The 20,387-nt window shown below is 45.1% G+C and overlaps 2 protein-coding genes across 2 annotated transcripts in view; one reads left to right on the top strand and one right to left on the bottom strand.

The window, feature by feature from the left end:
• The window catches only part of LOC149435872 (uncharacterized), a 66,163-nt gene extending 64,083 nt beyond the window's left edge, over positions 1-2,080 (top strand). The window contains exon 9 of the mRNA XM_089662348.1: positions 1,941-2,080. Coding sequence (XP_089518474.1) covers positions 1,941-2,080 — 140 coding nt within the window. The remainder of the gene's footprint in view (positions 1-1,940) is intronic.
• On the bottom strand, positions 62-20,349 carry LOC149435871 (uncharacterized). Its single transcript, XM_089662347.1, has 6 exons — positions 20,311-20,349; positions 9,296-9,419; positions 9,082-9,179; positions 8,857-8,992; positions 3,426-5,323; positions 62-302 (listed from the first exon to the last, which is right to left on the bottom strand). The coding sequence occupies exons 1-5, from the start codon at positions 20,347-20,349 to the stop codon at positions 4,563-4,565; spliced, it is 1,158 nt and encodes a 385-aa protein (XP_089518473.1). The 3' UTR covers positions 62-302; positions 3,426-4,562.
• Positions 20,350-20,387: the final 38 nt, after the last annotated feature.

Genomic DNA, 20,387 nt, shown 5'->3' with positions numbered 1-20,387 from the left:
CCATACCTCCATATATGCATGAATCACACTCAGGGACAAAGGAAAAAGCATGATGGTGCAGTACGTTTAAAACATATGTAAATTTAATAAAAGCTCAAACAACTCACAAAAAAGGTGTCCAGACAGACACCAGCTTAAACAGCAATGCACAGCAATGAGGTGATGAACGATCCCCGCTCACCGCGGATCACCTCCGCCCCTTGATGACGTTGTGGTGACGAAACGTGTTGGGCGTGGGCTACTCGATGTTGACGTCAGAACGTTCTTTTCCCAGTGTTTGTCGGAGGTGATCCTGAAATCAACTGATAAAGAATATGAATTATCAGCTTTCTTGATAGGCCAAATACAATTATTCACCACTGATTGTACTTTCTTTAAATTCCTTGCTGTAAAAACTCATCTATAATGGAAGAAATTGGATTAATTGATTCTAATGGCAATTTGTATTGAGGTTGAGGCTTAGGGTCTCTACCTTCAATGTCAGCTTCAAAATCTTTAAACAAACCTGCATCATTTTTGCTTTGACTTCAAAGATCTTTATGTGATCTAACCAATTGTTCCAATTCAAGATTGGTTCCTGTATGGGGCCATTTATGATCTGAAGACATGTCAGCAGTTGCTGTACAAATACTTCCAACATTACTATACATGGAAGAATCAATTAACATTGATTTGGGCCTAGATGGATCTCTCCATAACGTTGAAGTACATAAATCAATTATCAAATTGAGTTTACTAATCACATCGATACCAAGAATGTTCTGGGCACCATGACAATATCAGATGTTTATGTTAGTTTTCAGAAATCCTGGAATCTCAAAAGTCACATTAGAAACTTTCCTCGCAACTAAACTACATTTTCCACTAAAATCAAGTAAATTGCATTTTGGAGAATTGGCATTTACAGGTAATTTATGTTTATGTTTTATGTACCTACTAAAAACATTATGTTCCTGCCATTCAATACACCCTGTACATATGGCCTTCCACTTTCATCCAATAAAATTGGAGCAACATATTCTAACGGTAAAGGAGAAGAATCTCGATTTGATCCTGACTCTAATTTTGGAAATGGCAATAAACAATTCCTATTAATGACAACAGCACTGTTTACCATATTGTTCAAGCTGTTGTTGACACTCAGTGAACTGATCTCTTTGACTTCTGAGGCATAAGGCAACTCATACAAACTATTGTTGGAACATGGAGGAGCAGATTGTTCAGAAATTGTATTTTCATTTTCTAATTCCAAAGTGTTTCTTTGTAAATCTAATATATATATTGAACACAATCTCTTTTCAAATGACTAAATCATTTACAATAGAAACAAATGGTATTTCCTGTCTGCTCTGAGACTCTAGGTCTGCCTGTGACGTGTTCATCACCATAATTGGGTGTGGCCAAGCACGTGGTCTCTCTCTGATCTCCATTTTGAATAGCTACACTTTCCATCTTCTGATTGTGTAGTTTAATTTGTCTGCTAACTGTATCTATAACTTTGGCTGCTTGATCTAAATCTTTTTATCCGGCAGCAAATAAGAGATGCTGGATATAGATACTTAAATTTTTTAACAAAAGCTTTTATCATAGCAGAACTCTCATTGGCCAAATTAAATATCATTTTGTATACTTTGGAAAATCTATTTTTACAATCAAAAGGATCATCATTGATCGTATCTCTAAAGGAGTCTAAGATTTCCAGAGAAGGAGTTTCCTCCCCAGTTGTACATAGCAATAACTGACGCAATCGGTCTGATGCATTGCTATGAATTTCCACATCATCCTCATTAATATATGGGGTTTTGGTTAATCGACATGTCATAAAGCTGGGAAGCCATAATCTGAAGAAAACATTTCTTTGCTACTCATTCAGGCAAAAGTTATTGCACAAAATTTCAAAAACCTCTGTATTATGAAAAGCATCCGCTTTCATGTCATAGGCTGGCATATCCTTCAAAATTTTCATGAGCTGATCAAGGATCTTAAGATGAAGTTCTGCAGCTTTATCCATTCATTTTCCCTTAAGCATTGCTTCATGATCCTGCAGATCATCTTCTATAAACTGGATGTCTGCTATTAAAGATTTTTGTCTGCCTTGCCTCTGGCTAGTATTTACACAAATTCTTTTTATATCAGTCATGGTGTGACAGATGTCCCGCTCCCCCCTTGGCTCACCTTCATCCCCCTCCACCTCTCATCCTGTCGTGGTCCTTTGAAGCCAGGCTGCTCAGGACAAGAGGTGTGACTCCTGTCACCCCTGTCACTTATATTCCCCCATCCGGCTTGGCTGGAGGGAGGAAGATAGTTTTCCACAGAGAGGTTCACACCTCTCCATGGAGAGGTGCGAACCTCCCTTAGGGATGTTCTGGGCCACAGCAGTCAGCCTGACACCGCACTGCCCCGGCATCTGCAATGCGGGCACAAAAGTTCCTGCGCTTGCAGATACCAACAGACAAAGGCAGCACTCTCGAGAGCTCGGCCCTTGTCAAGGGGGGCATGCCTCGTTGCCAGGTGATGAGGCACACCACATACGGTTGCCAGGATGACCAAGGAGCGTCCTGCATCGGCTTAAGAAGGCCGATGCCAGGCTCCCTGGTTGTTCGTTCTGCTGCACAGCCGCTGAGAGGTCTCCGCTGCGGCAAGACTCTCACGGCCACTCTGCAAGAGCCCAATACTGGGTGAATTAACCCCCGCTGCCACTCTGCAATAACTAGGGATGTGGGGGAGAATTACCACCCACTGTCCCCTGGCTGTCGTCTGCTGTGATTCCGGGCATCCCTGCCAGAGCCGTGAGTGTATGCACCCGTTTTATTCCCCTGAACTGTTCCTGTACTCTATCCCCATTTCCCTGCTTGGATTACAAACTGTTGTAGAGACTCTAACTTTGCCCCTGGGATCCGATTACAACTGTTTTGATCCCTCTCCTTGCTACTTCCCCATACCAGGTACTGCCACGCTCCCTGCAGACCCCAACTGAGTGACTGTCATTTGCTTTAATAAAGCTTTGTGTGTTTGCCATCTGCTTTGTGTGTTCTGTCCTGCCTACCCTCCGTCACAATATCATTCTGTAGTTCAGAAAGCTGAATGTCTTTCGTTTGAATTGCACTTTGCAGGTTAACTGTTTGCTCAAAGTCTGGCAATTAGCACATACACTGTTATCTTCCTCTGACTTATTCTTTACACAAGCAGCAATCCTAGGAACCTCCAAAATCATGGCGTTAAAAACATTAACTAACTTCATTACATTTCTAACTTGTTTGCTCAATTTCTTAAAGGAAAACCTAGATTTTTCTATGTTAATATTAGCCTGTAAGCACTCATTATACATGTACCGCCAAAGTTCATCATCTTTAACAAATTTAGACAGATTTTGGAATTCTAATTTACTCTCTCTAGATAATTCATCGATAAAATCCATTACTTACCGATTAAGAAGGTCTTTCTTCATGTAACGTTCCTTTTCTCTCTTGGTGGGAAATTACATCACCAAGGAACAGCGTTTTCTTGCATCTGCACAAAATTCTCACCAATTCTGATTCTAGGCTGATTTCGATTATGCCAAAGGGTCATCTGCTGAAGGCTTTTATTTTTCCTGAAAGCTTGACTTCATATTTTGCTGACCTTGCAGCAATCTTCTCTCTCATCAAGGTGAAGGATAAAAAAAGTAAAAAACGATCGATATTCGAAAAAAATCAAACTGGTCTGACTCGCCACTGTAAAATACCAGATTGTCTCGATGTTTTGTTAACTTGTATTGATGAGAAAAGTCCAAAATAGAAAGTCCTTCCAACTCTTGCATAAACTCAAAAATGTGTTTAATAATAATATTGCATACAATTAGAAATAAAATATTGGAATACAAAATGTTTAGATAATGTCCAAAAAATAGAGTTATGTTCTTGAGATACAAATTGTATGTAAAATTGTTTGTGTAGTGTGAATCTGTAGGCTCCTTAGCCCAGCTTCTAAAAAGTGTGCCACCAAAAAGTCTTTGTTCTGCTCTATAAAGGAGCAATTCAGCCCCCACCTTCTCCTAAAAGTTGGCTGGTTTTCCTCTCTGGTTCTTATAGTCCCACAATAATATCTGGTGACAGATGTATAGAACAAACCTTCAGTCTTCTCCCCTCCCCTAGGAGAGAGTCTGAAAATGAATCCTTGGGACCTCTAATCAAAACTTCACTGACATTCCATCAGTCAGGGGGGATGGGATGTGTTACACATACTGTATATACTATATATATATATATATATATATATAAAATATTTCCTAAAAATATTCTTAATATAAAAGTTATATCATATATAAATATCCTAATCAAGAAATATTACAGTATAAAATGTGTATGCTTAACATGTATCAAGTAGATTCTTACAAATCTCTATTAGTGAAACTTTAGCTCCTACCCACAGAGATGGGGGAGGAAAGCTAGCAAACCAATTCATGACTAATTACTACCATGTTACTAGAATGTAGAGAAAAGATCCAACACATTCATACATATGTTAGTAATGTCAATAAGCAGATATTAGGTTATGGAAGGCTTCTAACAGGAACATTTCCCTCACTCAGGACAGGAAAGTGGCTTCTCTCCCGTGTGAGACTTCTGATGTGTGTAAAGACTGGACTTCTCTGAAAAACATTTCCCGCAATCAAGACAGGAAAATTGCTTTTCAACCACATGAGACTTCTGATGTCTGACAAGTTTTGATTTTACTACAAAACATTTCCCACACTCAGGACAGGAATATGGCTTCTCTCCTGTGTGCAATTTCTGATGATAATAAAGATTGGGCTTCTTTGAAAAACATTTCCCACACTCAGAACAGAAATATGGCTTCTCCCCTGTGTGAGATCTCTGATGTGTGTACAGACTGGACTTATCTGAAAAACATTTCCTACACTCAGAACAGGAATATGGCTTCTCCCCCGTGTGGGATCTCTGATGCCTGGAAAGATGGGACTTCGCTGAAAAACATTTCCCACACTCAGGACACAAATATGGCTTCTCCCCCGTGTGGGATCTCTGATGTCTGGAAAGATGGGACTTCACTGAAAAACATTTCCCGCACTCAGGACAGGAATACGGCTTTTCCCCCGTGTGACATATTTTATGCACATTAAGATTGTACTTAGAACAGAAACCCTTCCCACACTCAGTACAGGAGAATCGCTTCCCTGTTGGAAGGCCGGCCCGGTCCCGCACAGTCTGAGGTTCCTCAGGATACGAGGAATCCGATGGTCCATCTACACTGGGTGGTGCCGGATGGACATTGGAGGGAGCCGGGTTTTCTCCTGGACTATACTGTGTGATGTCCTCATCTTCTACTTTCCAGTCTGGAGACAAAGTGAGACAATCCTCGGAGGTTTTCCTCATCTCCCGGCCATGGACTAAAATACAAAGACAAAGAGGATTACTAGACAGGAGCTGATTGGTTCCCCCAAACCAGGACTCCACCCACATCAGGCAGCTTGGTCTCTGAGGAGCTTACAATTCCACCCTCAAGGGAACTAGGAAATGGCTCCTCTGATCTCCTACCAGGTCATTTCTTTATTCATGGACCTTAGTCACAGAGTGAGGAAACAACCAGAACTGTCTTTTATAGGAGGGACAGTGATGAGGGGATTATAGGACGAGGGTCCCCACCCCCTCTATCACTCATTGCCAAGGTGAAGACTGGACTGATCCTGAAGACCACCATCATTGGGGTATTGACTCCTCCCTCATTATCACTTTCTGTTTAAGGGTCCAAAGTTGGAGGATGTTATCACATTATTATCACCATGTAAAAGTCTGTGCTCCAATCACATCATCCGATATAAAATGTCCAGCTGGGAGGAAATGGGTGTAAAATAATTAAGACCTATGTAATGTCCAACTTATATAGGATACAAAAGTTAGGACTATACAGTATTAGTTTTCTTCTATATTTATCTGGTGATCTAGCCAGTAAATCTGTTGTTTTATAAAGACCATTTACCACTGACAGGGGGCTTACAATGATCAGCTTTTATTTATTCATGTAAAACTTTTATCCCAAAAAGAAAAACCTGTTTGATGAAACTGATTATGAAGTGTGAGCTGGAGTTTGGCTTCAATTAGTTACTGTTTTTAAATCTGCTAGTACATCTAACACCCTCCTGCCCCCAGACTGACCATGCTGCTGTCTCCACAGTGGGGGCGCTCTAATACAGAAGGTGTGTTACTGGCCAGATCACCAGGTGAACACAGGGAAAGAAGCCAAAGAAAAGGAAAGCAGCCTCCACACCCAATGATTGGTAAGCTATAATATGGGACATTTGTGGTTTAACTGCTTGCCGACCCAGCACAGTGTTGTTACTGCAGCAGGGCGGCACCTGTATGCACAGTGCTGTCTTTTAATGTCGCTGTGCAAAACAGGTAAGGGGCGCGCGTGAGGCGTGTTCCCGCCCTACCCTACCTGCCGATCGTGGCAGCGGGTGTCTGTCACCAGCTCCAGGCAGGTCATTTCCCACGGGGTGCCAGCGATTACAAGTAATCACTGACAGACAGCACGGCTGCAGTGTTTACATTGCAGCTCTGCTATCTGTCAGTTCCAAACACGCTGAACCTGAGAGAAGACTTAATCTCTAGGGATCAGTGTGTTCCCTTCAGTACACACCCCCGCCCACTAGTAAAACACTCCCCTCACACAGTTAACCCTTTCATTACCTAAAAAATGTTAACCCCTTCCTCCCCAGTGCCATTAGTACAGGGTCAGTGGTTTTTTTTGCACTGATCACTGTATTGGTGTCACTGGGGATGTCAGTGACCCCAAGTCAGTTCTCCCCTATGTCAAAATGTCTGCCGCAGTCCCGCCATAAGTCGCTGATCACTGTCATAAATCGCTGATCACCGCAATAAGTTCCATTATTAGTATAATTAAAAATAAAAATCCCAGTATCTTTCCCGCCATTTGTAAACGTTATAACTTTCACATAAACCAATTCATTTACACGTATTGGGATTATTTTGTAGCAAAGACATGTCGCAGAATGCATTTTGGTAGAAATTTATGACTAAATTTGATTTTTAAATTTTTTTACTGGACATGTTTTATAGCAAAAAGTCCAAAATATTGTTTTTTTTTCTCAAAATTGTCAGCCTTTTTTTATAGCGCAAAAAATAAAAAAAACGCACAGGCGATTAAATACCACCGAAAGAAAGCTCAATTTGTGGGAAAAAAAGGATGTAACTTTCATTTATGTACCGTATTGCATGACCGCGCAATTGTCTGTTAAACTAGCACAGCGCTGTATAGCAAAAAATGGAGTAAATTGCATTATCTATCCCATAGTTTGTAGACGCTATAACTTCCACACAAAGCAATCAATATGCACTTATTGGGATTTTTTTACCAAAAACATGGAGCAGAATACATTTTGGCCTAAATTTATAACTAAAACTTTATAGTTTACTATATATTTTTTATAGCTGAAAGTAAAAAATATTGTTTTTCTTCAAAATTTTTGGTCTTTTTTTATATATAGTGTGAAAAATAAAAAGTGCACAGATGATCAAATTACACCGAAAGAAAGCTCTATTTGTGTGAAAAAAGGACGTAAATTTCATTTGGGTGCAGCATTGCATGACCGCGCAATTATCAGTTGAATTAGTGCAGCGCTGAGTAGCAAAAAGAGGTCATTAAAGGGGGTAAATCCTGAGGGCAAGTGGTTGGTGAAATCTCATCCTATGTCCAGTGATAGCAGTGACATCTACTGGCCACAGTGAGACATCACAAGACAACCTAAACTTAGGGAGAAACCAAGTGAAGAACTATACAATCAGCCTGAGCCAAGTACAGCCCAGCCACAAACTAAACCCACATAGTACCTCTATTCAGGACAAGGGGGCGATACTAATAAATAGTGTAAGGATCACATCCAATTGGTGTTTAGTAATCAGAGATCACTTACAGTGGTTGTAACCCTCAGACATGGAATATGAACAAGGCATATCCCTCTACAGTGTGTACTTGTCTCACTCCAGAGCAATAAGAGCCATTTCTGTCTGCTGTCTCCTTCCTCTGTGATCAGCATGAATCACTTCTAACAAATCTTCCTGACACCAAGAAAAAAAAGATGACAGGGGAGGGAGCTCCAGCACACAGCCTCTGATTGACAGCCTCAGCTCTGTTCCTGTGTGAAGGAAGTGTGTCCCTTCCCATCAATTGTTTCTCAGAGCTCATTTCACTGAGCTCTGAAGAGAGTGACTTCAGCTCTCTGCCCCCTTTTTTCTGACTTCTCAGACAAGCTGTAAATATTCTAGACTTTGAACAAATATAGAGAAGAAAGTGCTACAGATACACAGGTACAACGTATGTAGGAGGATTTTTTTTTATCTCTGTGTGTCACCTGAGGCCAGTCACTGCACTGGGTATATGGAGGGTTTACAACCACTTTAAATGTTTACTGTAGACAAGTTGCAGAGATCCCACACCGCTGCCTCCCATCTCCTGAGACTGCACTCAGTGACTTGGGTCTGAGACACTACAGACATATCCCTCCACCCGGCACAGCCAGCAGATAACAGAGAAGGTCCTCTGGGAGAATTGTTCTGTCAGACATGTTTCTGGACCCATAGACATCTATGGTGAAAATGAACATCTTGCTGCCAGCTGAACCCCAGAACCTCCATAAATCCAGTCTAGAGACATAAATTGTGTCTGCAGCACAGAGAAGGAAGATTATCCGAGAGAAATCCAGGAATACAGGACGGGGAACACAGCTCAGGAAAGTGACCAGGGGATTACAGGCTGATATCACCCAGTCCCCGCCCTACTCTGGACCAATCAGTGAGCAGTATGGGTGGAGGAATGGATTTAGTGTTCATGACCCACCTGTGCTGATCTCTGTAGGAGTGTCCTCCTCTATAAATGTCCCCGTTATTCCATCCTCCTCCATAGACTGCTGATCATCCCTCACATACGCCTCTTCTTCTTCTGCTTTCACCTCAAATTCTCTCAGGTCTCCACTCTGAATATATAATAAAAATGCCATCAATGGTAACAATGCAGATAATGTACAGATCCTAATGATACTATCAGTGATTGTTCCTCATCTACCTGATGATGGTGAGGGATGGTGTGACCTTCCTGTGTGGAATCCCGGGAATACAGAGGACGGGGACATCTCTCTGGTGGGTTCCCATGACTGGATCCATCTGTAGGAAACACACACACTGACTGAATCCATTGTTTCTATGTGTTTATCAGATGATGGGGGATCTAGGTGGATCCTCCGTACTGCTCTCTCCTTTACAATAAAGTCTCCTCTTACCCGGTGATGTGAGGGGCGGCTGATTGTCCATCATGACGTCCTTGTAGAGATCCTTGTGTCCTTCTAAATACTCCCACTCCTCCATGGAGAAATAGACAGTGACACCCTGACACCTTATAGGAACCTGACACACACAATGATACAGTCACCATCCAGACACATCCCTTGTCTGTTACTGGAGAATGTCCCAGAATTCCCGGCACCGCTCACCTCTCCTGTCAGCAGCTCCATCATCTTCTTGGTGACTTCTAGAATCTTCTGCATGTTGTGTCTCTCAGGGTTTAGGGAGTCACATGGAGGCACTGTGATGGTCATATGATCACCTGACTTCAGAAGAGGAAATCTCTGTAATGAGGAACCAATAAGAATATCATGTTAGAATCCCAGAATCCTCCTCACCCCTCCGGTCAGGTCTGTGTGTAGCAATTGTGCACACAGAGATGGACGCGGCCCCCCATTTTGTTAAGAATTTTCTATGTTATACAATTTCTAACTCTCAAGGCAGGCTACCCCCTCCATCTTGTAGATCTCTCATCCCCCTCCCTCGCTGTGGGGTGACATGTGGCCTGAGTGATGAGAAGGGTCACAGGCGGCCAAAACACAGCAGGAAGCTCCGAGCTATAAAACCTCACGAGCTGGGTGCCTAGCTGTCTAAGAAACTGTGCAATCTGGCACATAGTAAAAGTATAAACCGAGTCCCTCACTGAACTTCAAAAGACCTTCCAAGGGGTTGTAAAAACAGACTTACTTTTAAAAACTCACTTTTCATATAAGTTGATATCTTCACGTAGGACATAACTACCTAAACATGGAGCCTATATTCGGAAGGCTCAGATTGAGGCCATTCTCCTGGTATGTGACACCCCTTAGCTGACATACAGAGAAAAACAGAAAAGTATATCTCTTGAACCATTCATGTGCATATTTCATGTTTCATCTCTAACCATTCCGCAGATGCGGCTGAGTATTAATATACTAGTGACCAGGCCGGCAAATGTACCTAGGAAAAGTTATGAGCCAAAATATTAGCTAGGAGAGATTCTGGTTGTAACTTAGGTCTCCACCCAACACCCCTCCCCAAAAGGAGACCATTGGTTACTACTCCAAAGAGACACCCTGCTGGGATTTGCTAGAAAAAGGCTGTTATGCTTGGAGTGTGGGTGAGAGAAGAGAAGAGTCTCCTGCTTTTAACATCGAAACTAGCAGTAGAGATAAGAAATCCTTTTTGTCTCATGAGACTTGAAGCTGCTTAACACAAGGCTTTTTGGCTAGTACTTCTCTACCTAAACTTCTTTCTGTTGTCTCTTTGCTGTGTTATTGCTCTCTATATATTTATATATATTGGTTACATCTTTTTTTTGTAAATATTTTTATTGCACCCTTTTGACCTTTTAGTAATAAAACTTACTTTCTGAAAGTGTTGAACTGTTTCTAAAGCTCTTTAATGCAACCTACGAATTCCTGCTGCTGAAGAGCGCTACTGTGTGTGTTTAACCCTCTGTATAACCTGCCTGCGGTTACAGTGGTATACAGATGATTATTTCAACCATCCTAGTGTTATTGCTGATATTGTCAAGTTTCCTCTTTCTCTGTACAAAAAGGAGGTGGTGGCAGTGTGAAGGGTTAATTGCGTAATTAACCTGACCCAGTAACAATTGCGCTCAGGCTGCTGGTACATCAATTTGTGGTCCAGTGAGTTGGAAAATCGTTGTGCAGGGTGCAGCTGGCCGTGGCATTGTTACGCATGTAATATTGCGGTTTTAGATTGGCTAGTCCTTCGGTCATGAGTCTGGTGAGAGGGGCAGGGATTTGACATCGCAATCGTCACACTGTGTATTATTAATAGAGATAAGAGTGATGTCATGTGACCTCCCAGAATTCTCCTCACCTCTCCGGTCAGGTATGTGTTTTATTAAGAGATGAGTGATGTCATGTGACCTCCCAGAATCCTCCTCACCTCTCCGGTCAGGTCTTTGTTTTATTAATAGAGATGAGAGTGATGTCATGTAACCTCCCAGAATTCTCCTCACCTCTCCGGTCAGGTCTGTGTTTTATTAATAGAGATGAGAGTGATGTCATGTAACCTCCCAGAATCCTCCTCACCTCTCCGGTCAGGTCTGTGTTTTATTAATAGAGATGAGAGTGATGTCATGTGACCTCCCAGAATTCTCCTCACCTCTCCGGTCAGGTCTTTGTTTTATTAATAGAGATGAGAGTGATGTCATGTGACCTCCCAGAATTCTCCTCACCTCTCCGGTCAGGTCTTTGTTTTATTAATAGAGATGAGAGTGATGTCATGTGACCTCCCAGAATCCTCCTCACCTCTCCGGTCAGGTCTTTGTTTTATTAATAGAGATGAGAGTGATGTCATGTGACCTCCCAGAATCCTCCTCACCTCTCCGGTCAGGTCTGTGTTTTATTAAGAGATATGAGTGATGTCATGTGATCTCCCAGAATCCTCCTCACCTCTCCGGTCAGGTCTGTGTTTTATTAAGAGATATGAGTGATGTCATGTGATCTCCCAGAATCCTCCTCACCTCTCCGGTCAGGTCTGTGTTTTATTAACCTCCCTGATGGTATTCCCGAGTGTAGCTCAGGGTAAGGTTTCAGGACCACAAGCGGTAACCCCGAGCTACACTCGGGAATACCATGTGGCGCTGCTCCGTGATCCCTCGATCTCCCACCTTGTCCTCCGCTCCCACGATGTCCCTCCTGCAGTGTCCCAAGCAATGTATTCCGGCGGATGCCGTCATCTGTTTTCTAGGTTCCATCCCCTGCGAGCGTCGGGACGTACGAGAAATTTGAAAATGGCAAAAAGTGACATTCACTAAAATCACATAGTATAACATTCCTGTATCAAACCATTTCACATACATTTTGTCCCGAGTGCTTTGTCCGGCGCCCTGACTGCATTTTTACTGTTCTTTCTGCCTGGAAACTGAGAAACATCCATGGCGTCCAAAAAGCGTCCCTTTAGGTCAGACGCGGTTTTAGACCGGCTAGAGAACAGCGATAGTAAATCAGAACCACTTGCAGAATTGAGTGATAATGATTGGTGGGGGAAATTCCTCATCAGACACTGAAAACGATTCTGTGACTGAGCTCAGCGATGTGCGAACTTGGCGCTATATTTCACATTTCAGTGTTTTTGGTTTGATTATATTATTGAATTACATTTATTATTATATTATTATTTTTTATGATTATTTATTAAATTATTATTTATGATTTTGTGTTTCAAGTTTTATCCTCCCCGGGATGGTTACTAGACTCTTGTTCAGACAGATTTCAGTGAGTTATTCCTAAAAATTACAGCCGACAATAAAAAAATACATATTTCCATGCAAAAAAATGTTCCGCTTTCAGCACAGAAATACTGACATAATCAGACCGCTAGGGAGGTTAATAGAGATAGGAGTGATGTCATGTGACCTCCCAGAATCCTCCTCACCTCTCCGGTCAGGTCTGTGTTTTATTAATAGAGATGAGAGTGATGTCATGTGACCTCCCAGAATCCTCCTCACCTCTCCGGTCAGGTCTGCGTTTTATTAATAGAGATGAGAGTGATGTCATGTGACCTCCCAGAATCCTCCTCACCTCTCCGGTCAGGTCTGCGTTTTATTAATAGAGATGAGAGTGATGTCATGTGACCTCCCAGAATCCTCCTCACCTCTCCGGTCAGGTCTGCGTTTTATTAATAGAGATGAGAGTGATGTCATGTGACCTCCCAGAATCCTCCTCACCTCTCCGGTCAGGTCTGCGTTTTATTAATAGAGATGAGAGTGATGTCATGTGACCTCCCAGAATCCTCCTCACCTCTCCGGTCAGGTCTGCGTTTTATTAATAGAGATGAGAGTGATGTCATGTGACCTCCCAGAATCCTCCTCACCTCTCCGGTCAGGTCTGCGTTTTATTAATAGAGATGAGAGTGATGTCATGTGACCTCCCAGAATCCTCCTCACCTCTCCGGTCAGGTCTGCGTTTTATTAATAGAGATGAGAGTGATGTCATGTGACCTCCCAGAATCCTCCTCACCTCTCCGGTCAGGTCTGCGTTTTATTAATAGAGATGAGAGTGATGTCATGTGACCTCCCAGAATCCTCCTCACCTCTCCGGTCAGGTCTGCATTTTATTAATAGAGATGAGAGTGATGTTATGTGACCTCCCAGAATCCTCCTCACCTCTCCGGTCAGGTCTGTGTTTTATTAATAGAGATAAGAGCGATGTCATGTGACCTCCCAAAATCCTCCTCACCTCTCCGGTCAGGTCTGTGTTTTATTAATAGAGATAAGAGCGATGTCATGTGACCTCCCAGAATCCTCCTCACCTCTCCGGTCAGGTCTGTGTTTTATTAATAGAGATAAGAGTGATGTCATGTGACCTCCCAGAATCCTCCTCACCTCTCCAGTCAGGTCGGTGTTTTATTAAGAGGTACGAGTGATGTCATGTGATCTCCCAGAATCCTCCTCACCTCTCCAGTCAGGTCTGTGTTTTATTAATAGAGATCAGAGTGATGTCATGGGACCTCCCAGAATCCTCCTCACCTCTCCGGTCAGGTCTGTGTTTTATTAAGGTATACGAGGGATGTCATGTGACCTCCCAGAATCCTCCCCACATCTCCGGTCAGGTCTGTGTTTTATTAATAGAGATGAGTGATGTCATGTGACCTCCCAGAATCCTCCTCACCTCTCCAGTCAGGTCTGTGTTTTATTAATAGAGATGAGAGTGATGTCATGTGAACTCCCAGAATCCTCCTCACCTCTCTGGTCAGGTCTGTGTTTTATTAATAGAGATAAGAGTGATGTCATGTGACCTCCCAGAATCCTCCTCACCTCTCCGGTCAGCAGGTAGATGATCTCCAGGGTGAGGTTTAGTATCTTCTCAGTCATGTGACTCCGGTCCTCCTCCATCCTCATTGGTGCCATCATGTGATCTATACAGGTCTCCTTGTAGACGGATAACTTTGGGAAATGAAAGTAAGAATGATTTGGATGGTATTGGTCACACAATAATAGGATGTGGATGTGAGGGGGGAATAGGAGGGTTGCTGGACATGTAAGATCTACTTCCCCATGCGAAGACAGTACTCTGGACTGTTTAGTATTTGCTAAATTTTGGAGGTCCCGGGACCCTCTTGACCTGTCAAATCAGAAATCCCCTTTTCTCTGTTGGGTTTGTTTGGTCTCTGAACTGGTTTTGATGAGTTTTAGATCTGCAGACAAGGAATGATAAATCTGATCCTTCCTATGACTTGTTTGCTCTGAGGCAGTGCTGTGAGGTCAATGTCGGCTCATCATGATGTCCAGGAAGGGGAACTTACTGACTTTTGGCCGGAGTTGCTGGCTAATCAGGACAATTGGCAGACCTCCGGCTGCAGGGCTCCAATCTGTGGCAGCCTGCTGACTGACAGGAGTGATGTCACTGTCACTCTCTGCAGTAAGAGAAGAGATTGGATTGGGTAGAAGGAGGATGGTGCTGGTGGAGTAGAGAGCTGTCAGGAAGGAGCCTATTCTGTTCCCTCCAATGACAGCCTAGTGTGGGTAGAAGGAGGACAGCAGGAGGATCTGAGTATCAAGTATACTGTAATATCCAGGACATTGTACAGAGTGGTGGTGGGTTCCTGGGGCTCTGAATTCCAGCACCGGGCACTGCCAGAGCCTGTGTCATGGGAGGTATTGGAATGTCCCCCCACACTTACCTTTTAGTCAAAAATGCACCAAGAGTCCTCCAATAAGAACAAGTGTCCACCAAGGGTGAAGGATTGTCCTTCTGCATTCTATTTGGTATCTTGGAATACATTATTTGACCAGTGAGATGGTAAGAAGGTGAAGGTCGCCTTCCTTTCCTGGTAGGAGTTCTGTAAGGAGGTCTGGAAAGTAAGTGCAGGTAAGAGGAGAACCAGAGACCAAGAGCCCCCCTCCCTGCCTCAGTGTCCCCCTGAGCCTGACAAACTTCTCTTTCCTCAGAGCCCTGCTCCCCACCAACCCTATCCTACCAGATTCCTTCAGCTACTCTACCCCCTTAAAACCCTTTAACTTCACTATCCCCTCCGGGGCCCCAAAGTCTCCCATCCTCAGTAACCCCTGAGAGACCCCTCAGCTCCTCTACTTCCCTCAGACCCCTCAGTATTTCCCTCCCTCTGACACCAATGATGGAACATATTCTTCATGGCCGGCTGGGGAATGTTTTCTTCCTCCTGAGCAGCAATGTAAGGGGCTCTATGCTCCATACTCCTGACCCCGGCACTCCATCATTGTGTTGGCTGCATAGTGTAATGATTGCCCATTGGCTGCCTGTGTAGTGTCATCATTGTCCTTTGTAGGCCATGTATGGTCAGGATGGTCCTTGTCTTGTCTATTTATTGTCAGTGCTGTTTGTTTAGAGGACCATATTACTAGAATTTATCTCCACAATGAGGAGAATGTTCCGGCCCCGGAAGTGGGGGAATGTTCTGCCCCTGAAGGGGTTCATCTGGGTTCCCACACTATATATGTGTGTATCATCATCTGCTGGAGATAAAAGACGTCACAGTGACTATGGAGGAAGAGGACGGACATGACTATGGAGGAAGAGGACGGACGTGACTATGGAGGAAGAGGACGGACGTGACTGTGGAGGAAGAGGACGGACGTGACCGTGGAGGAAGAGGACGGACGTGACCGTGGAGGAAGAGGACGGACGTGACCGTGGAGGAAGAGGACGGACGTGACCGTGGAGGAAGAGGACGGACGTGGTCATGGAGGAAGAGGACGGACGTGGCCATGGAGGAAGAGGACGGACGTGGCCATGGAGGAAGAGGACGGACGTGGCCCTGGAGGAAGAGGACGGACGTGACTCTGGAGGAAGAGGACGGACGTGACTCTGGAGGAAGAGGACGGACGTGACTATGGAGGAAGAGGATGGACATGATGGGGGTTTACTGGGTGTAAATAGGAAATAACATCTTATTACCTCCTCTGCTGCCACTTCCAGCAAGGTCTCCTGTCCACTTTGTATGGTATACAACTTCCTGTCTTTATTCCAGATGACTTCCTGTCTGTGCCTGACATCACTTCCTGTCTTTGCCTGACATCACTTCCTGTCTGTGCCTGACATCACTTCCTGTCTGTGCCTGACATCACTTCCTGTCTGTGTTCTATAATAACTTCCTTTCTGGATAGAAGTGAGATCACCACCTTGTGGAGTTCATAGGAACTGCAGCCCTGAGAAACATTAAAATAACCGTTCCTGTGGTTTCCATGAAAGATCAAAAATAACTAAAAAAAAGGGGAGGGGAGGGGGAGGAGAGTCAAATCAGGAAGTAGTAGGGCATGGAGATGTATGGAATCCATCGATCCCATATTTTATCACATTGGTGATGTAGCTAGGGGCAGTGTTGTGGATGGCTTTGTACGTTGTGGTTAGTATTTTTGAATTTTATATGTTGGGTTAGTGGAAGTCAGTGAAGGGATTGGCAGAGAGGGGCAGCAGTCACTGATTGGTTGGGTTGTCTAATGAGAGCGATCCCACCAAACCTGATCCTTCTGGGGGGACAATGCAAAAATATATATCAATCCACTCATAATGACATCATCTTCTGGGAGTGTCTGCACATCCATCCATTTCATACACATTTCATTGTCTCAGCAGATCTCCTGCAGACTATTAGCACCCATTTCCCTCTCTACGTCTCAGCAGATCTCCTGCAGCCTATTAGCGCCCATTTCCCTCTCTATGTCTCAGCAGATCTCCTGCATCCTATTAGCGCCCATTTCCCTCTATGTCTCAGCGGATCTCCTGCAGCCTATTAGCTCCCATTTCCCTTTCTACATCTCAGCGGATCTCCTGCAGCCTATTAGCACCCATTTCCTTCTCTACGTCTCACCGGATCTCCTGCAGCCTATTAGCGCCCATTTCCTTCTCTACGTCTCACCGGATCTCCTGCAGCCTATTAGTGCCCATTTCCTTCTCTACGTCTCACCAGATCTCCTGCAGACTATTAGCACCCATTTCCCTCTCTATGTCTCAGCAGATCTCCTGCAGCCTATTAGCACCCATTTCCCTTTCTACGTCTCAGCGGATCTCCTGCAGCCTATTAGCTCCCATTTCCCTCTCTATGTCTCAGCAGATCTCCTGCAGCCTATTAGCGCCCATTTCCCTCTCTATGTCTCAGCGGATCTCCTGCAGCCTATTAGCTCCCATTTCCCTTTCTACGTCTCAGCGGATCTCCTGCAGCCTATTAGCTCCCATTTCCCTCTCTATGTCTCAGCAGATCTCCTGCAGCCTATTAGCGCCCATTTCCCTCTCTATGTCTCAGCGGATCTCCTGCAGCCTATTAGCTCCCATTTCCCTCTCTATGTCTCAGCAGATCTGCTGCAGCCTATTAGCTCCCATTTCCATTTCTATGTCTCAGCAGATCTCCTGCATCCTATTAGCACCCATTTCCCTCTCTATGTCTCAGCAGATCTCCTGCATCCTATTAGCGCCCATTTCCCTCTCTATGTCTCAGTAGTGGTGTGACTACAGATGATCCCTCAATGTCGCCTCTCCAAGAATAATGTCCCTTCAATCTAATATTCCTGAGACATCTATACAAGTCCTGTGCCAACAACAACTTCTTCATGATACCTTTAGGGCTAAAGCCCAAACCTTTCCCCAGAAGGTCCATCTTACCCGATGTCAGTCCAGCTGAGGAGAAGGTGACAATTCCGTCTATTTCTGTTGATGATGAATCATCTGTTGGGATGGTTGGATGAGTGGGAGATCCCTTGTTGCAGCGTTGATGTTTCCTCCCCTGTGGCTGGATCTCTGCTGTTTCCTTGATTCTGATGGACAATACGAGGCCGGTGTTGTCCCTCTATAGATCCTAATAAAGTGCCTCCAGCAGAGGAGGGAAGTGATGGGTCAGAGGCTGTAGAAGAAGCTCTAGTGAGCAGTCTAGATGGACGAGGTGAGTCTTGTGTAGGTGGTGCTCCAAGAGTACGCCTGATTAGTAGACGGTTAGATGTTGGACTCCTTCAGCTGCTCGGCTGACAATGCAGACTGCAGTGTAGACTCCACCTGTGTGATCTGTACAGCCAGACCAGCTTCTTCCTTCTGGAGAAATGAAACTCAGAGAACAATGGAGCTTTTGTTTAGGACTTGTGTAAACAGACCACTGGACTCCTCCCTGTCTACAAACAGACCATTAGACTCCTCCCTGTCCACAAACAAACCACTGGACTCCTCCCTGTCCGCAGACCACTGGACTCCTCCCTGTCCGCAAACAGACCACTGGACTCCTCCCTGTCCGTAAACAGACCATTAGACTCCTCCCTGTCCACAAACAGACCACTGGACTCCTCCGTAGCTGCATACAGACCATTGGACTCCTCCCAGTCCACAAACAGACCATTGGACTCCTCCCAGTCCGCAAACAGACCACTGGACTCCTCCCTGTCCGTAAACAGACCACTGGACTCCTCCCTGTCCGTAAACAGACCACTGGACTCCTCCCTGTCCGTAAACAGACCACTGGACTCCTCCCTGTCCGTAAACAGACCACTGGACTCCTCCCTGTCCGTAAACAGACCACTGGACTCCTCCCTGTCCGTAAACAGACCACTGGACTCCTCCCTGTCCGTAAACAGACCACTGGACTCCTCCCTGTCCGCAGACCACTGGACTCCTCCCTGTCCACAAACAGACCACTGGACTCCTCCCTGTCCACAAACAGACCACTGGACTCCTCCCTGTCCGTAAACAGACCATTAGACTCCTCCCTGTCCACAAACAGACCACTGGACTCCTCCGTAGCTGCATACAGACCATTGGACTCCTCCCAGTCCACAAACAGACCATTGGACTCCTCCCAGTCCGCAAACAGACCACTGGACTCCTCCCTGTCCGCAACCAGACAACTGTACTCCTCCCTGTCCGTAAACAGACCACTGGACTCCTCCCTGTCCGTAAACAGACCACTGGACTCCTCCCTGTCCGTAAACAGACCACTGGACTCCTCCCTGTCCGCAGTCCACTGGACTCCTCCCTGTCCACAAACAGACCACTGGACTCCTCCCTGTCCGCAAACAGACCACTGGACTCCCCCCCTGTCCGCAAACAGACCACTGGACTCCTCCCTGAACACATACTGACCAGTGGACTCCTCCCTGTCCACAAACAAAGTTGGGGCCAGTTTACCTCATAGCCCCCTTGGAATACGCTGTGCTTCTAATATTCAGATAAAGTTATCTTTTTACATAGACAAGACAGCTGTCTTTAGGAACTTCTCAGGAGGACTTTGATCTGGTGTCATTTACCCAAAAAACCCTTCCCCCTCCTCCACTAAGAACACCCTCTTCCCCCCACAGAGGACACCCTCCCCCACTAAAGACACCCCCCCCCCACACAGAGGACACCCTCCCCCACTACAGACACCCTCTCCACTGAAGACACTCCTCCCCCTCCTTTCCTGTGCTGGGGACACTCTTCTCCTTCTGAGGACACACCTCTCCCCTAGTGTTGTCACCTCTCCCCACTGAAGACACTCTTTCCACTGAGATCACCCCCTCCAGTTTAACCAGTTGCTGCCCAGTCTATAGCCAGATGGCGGTTGGACGAACAGCTCGCCCCTCCAGGTGGTGCCATATGGTGTCCTTTCTGGAGCGTGCACCCCGCAGGGCTGTGGTGCGATCTGTCACCGGCCATGTACCTCAGACATGGCCGATGACAGATCTGTGCACCGGCCCCGTTGCCAGTGCCATGTGACCTGCTGTGACCAATCACTGTAGGTCACATGACAGTTGTATACAATGGATGGCTTCCTTTCATGCCATCCATTGTATACAAGTGTGTCTAGCTGTGAATGGTCACAGCGATCACATGCACAAGCTGCACCAATCACAGCCCAGCTGTGTCATGTGATTAGCTGTAGCCAAATCACAGCTAAGCACAAAAAAACCCTGAATGAATCGATGTCATTCAGGTAAATGCATAAAACCTCCAGCAGCACTGAATGTCCGTTCAGAAAGCACGCTGGATGCAGGACAGGCCAGTACCTCGATGGCATATTGAACAAGTTCTGGCCAGTGATCCATCCTCAAGACCCAGTAACCCAGTGGATGCTCAGTTGGAA

This window comes from Staurois parvus, unplaced genomic scaffold (assembly GCF_062004578.1).
Source record: "Staurois parvus isolate SC_StPar_1 unplaced genomic scaffold, SC_StPar_1.0 ptg001458l, whole genome shotgun sequence".
In the NCBI taxonomy this organism is placed as follows: Eukaryota; Metazoa; Chordata; class Amphibia; order Anura; family Ranidae; genus Staurois; species Staurois parvus.
Note: the sequence above shows the minus strand (reverse complement) of the source record. Positions and strands in the feature narration are given on the sequence as shown.

Coding starts and splice junctions, on each gene's coding strand:
- LOC149435871 (XM_089662347.1), bottom strand. CDS start 20,349: ATGGATCACTGGCCAGAACTTGTTCAATATGCCATCGAG. Junction 8,993..9,081: donor CCATCCCTCACCATCATCAG/GTAGATGAGGAA, acceptor TTATATATTCAG/AGTGGAGACCTGAGAGAATT. Junction 5,324..8,856: donor TCCTACAGAGATCAGCACAG/GTGGGTCATGAA, acceptor ACTGGAAAGTAG/AAGATGAGGACATCACACAG.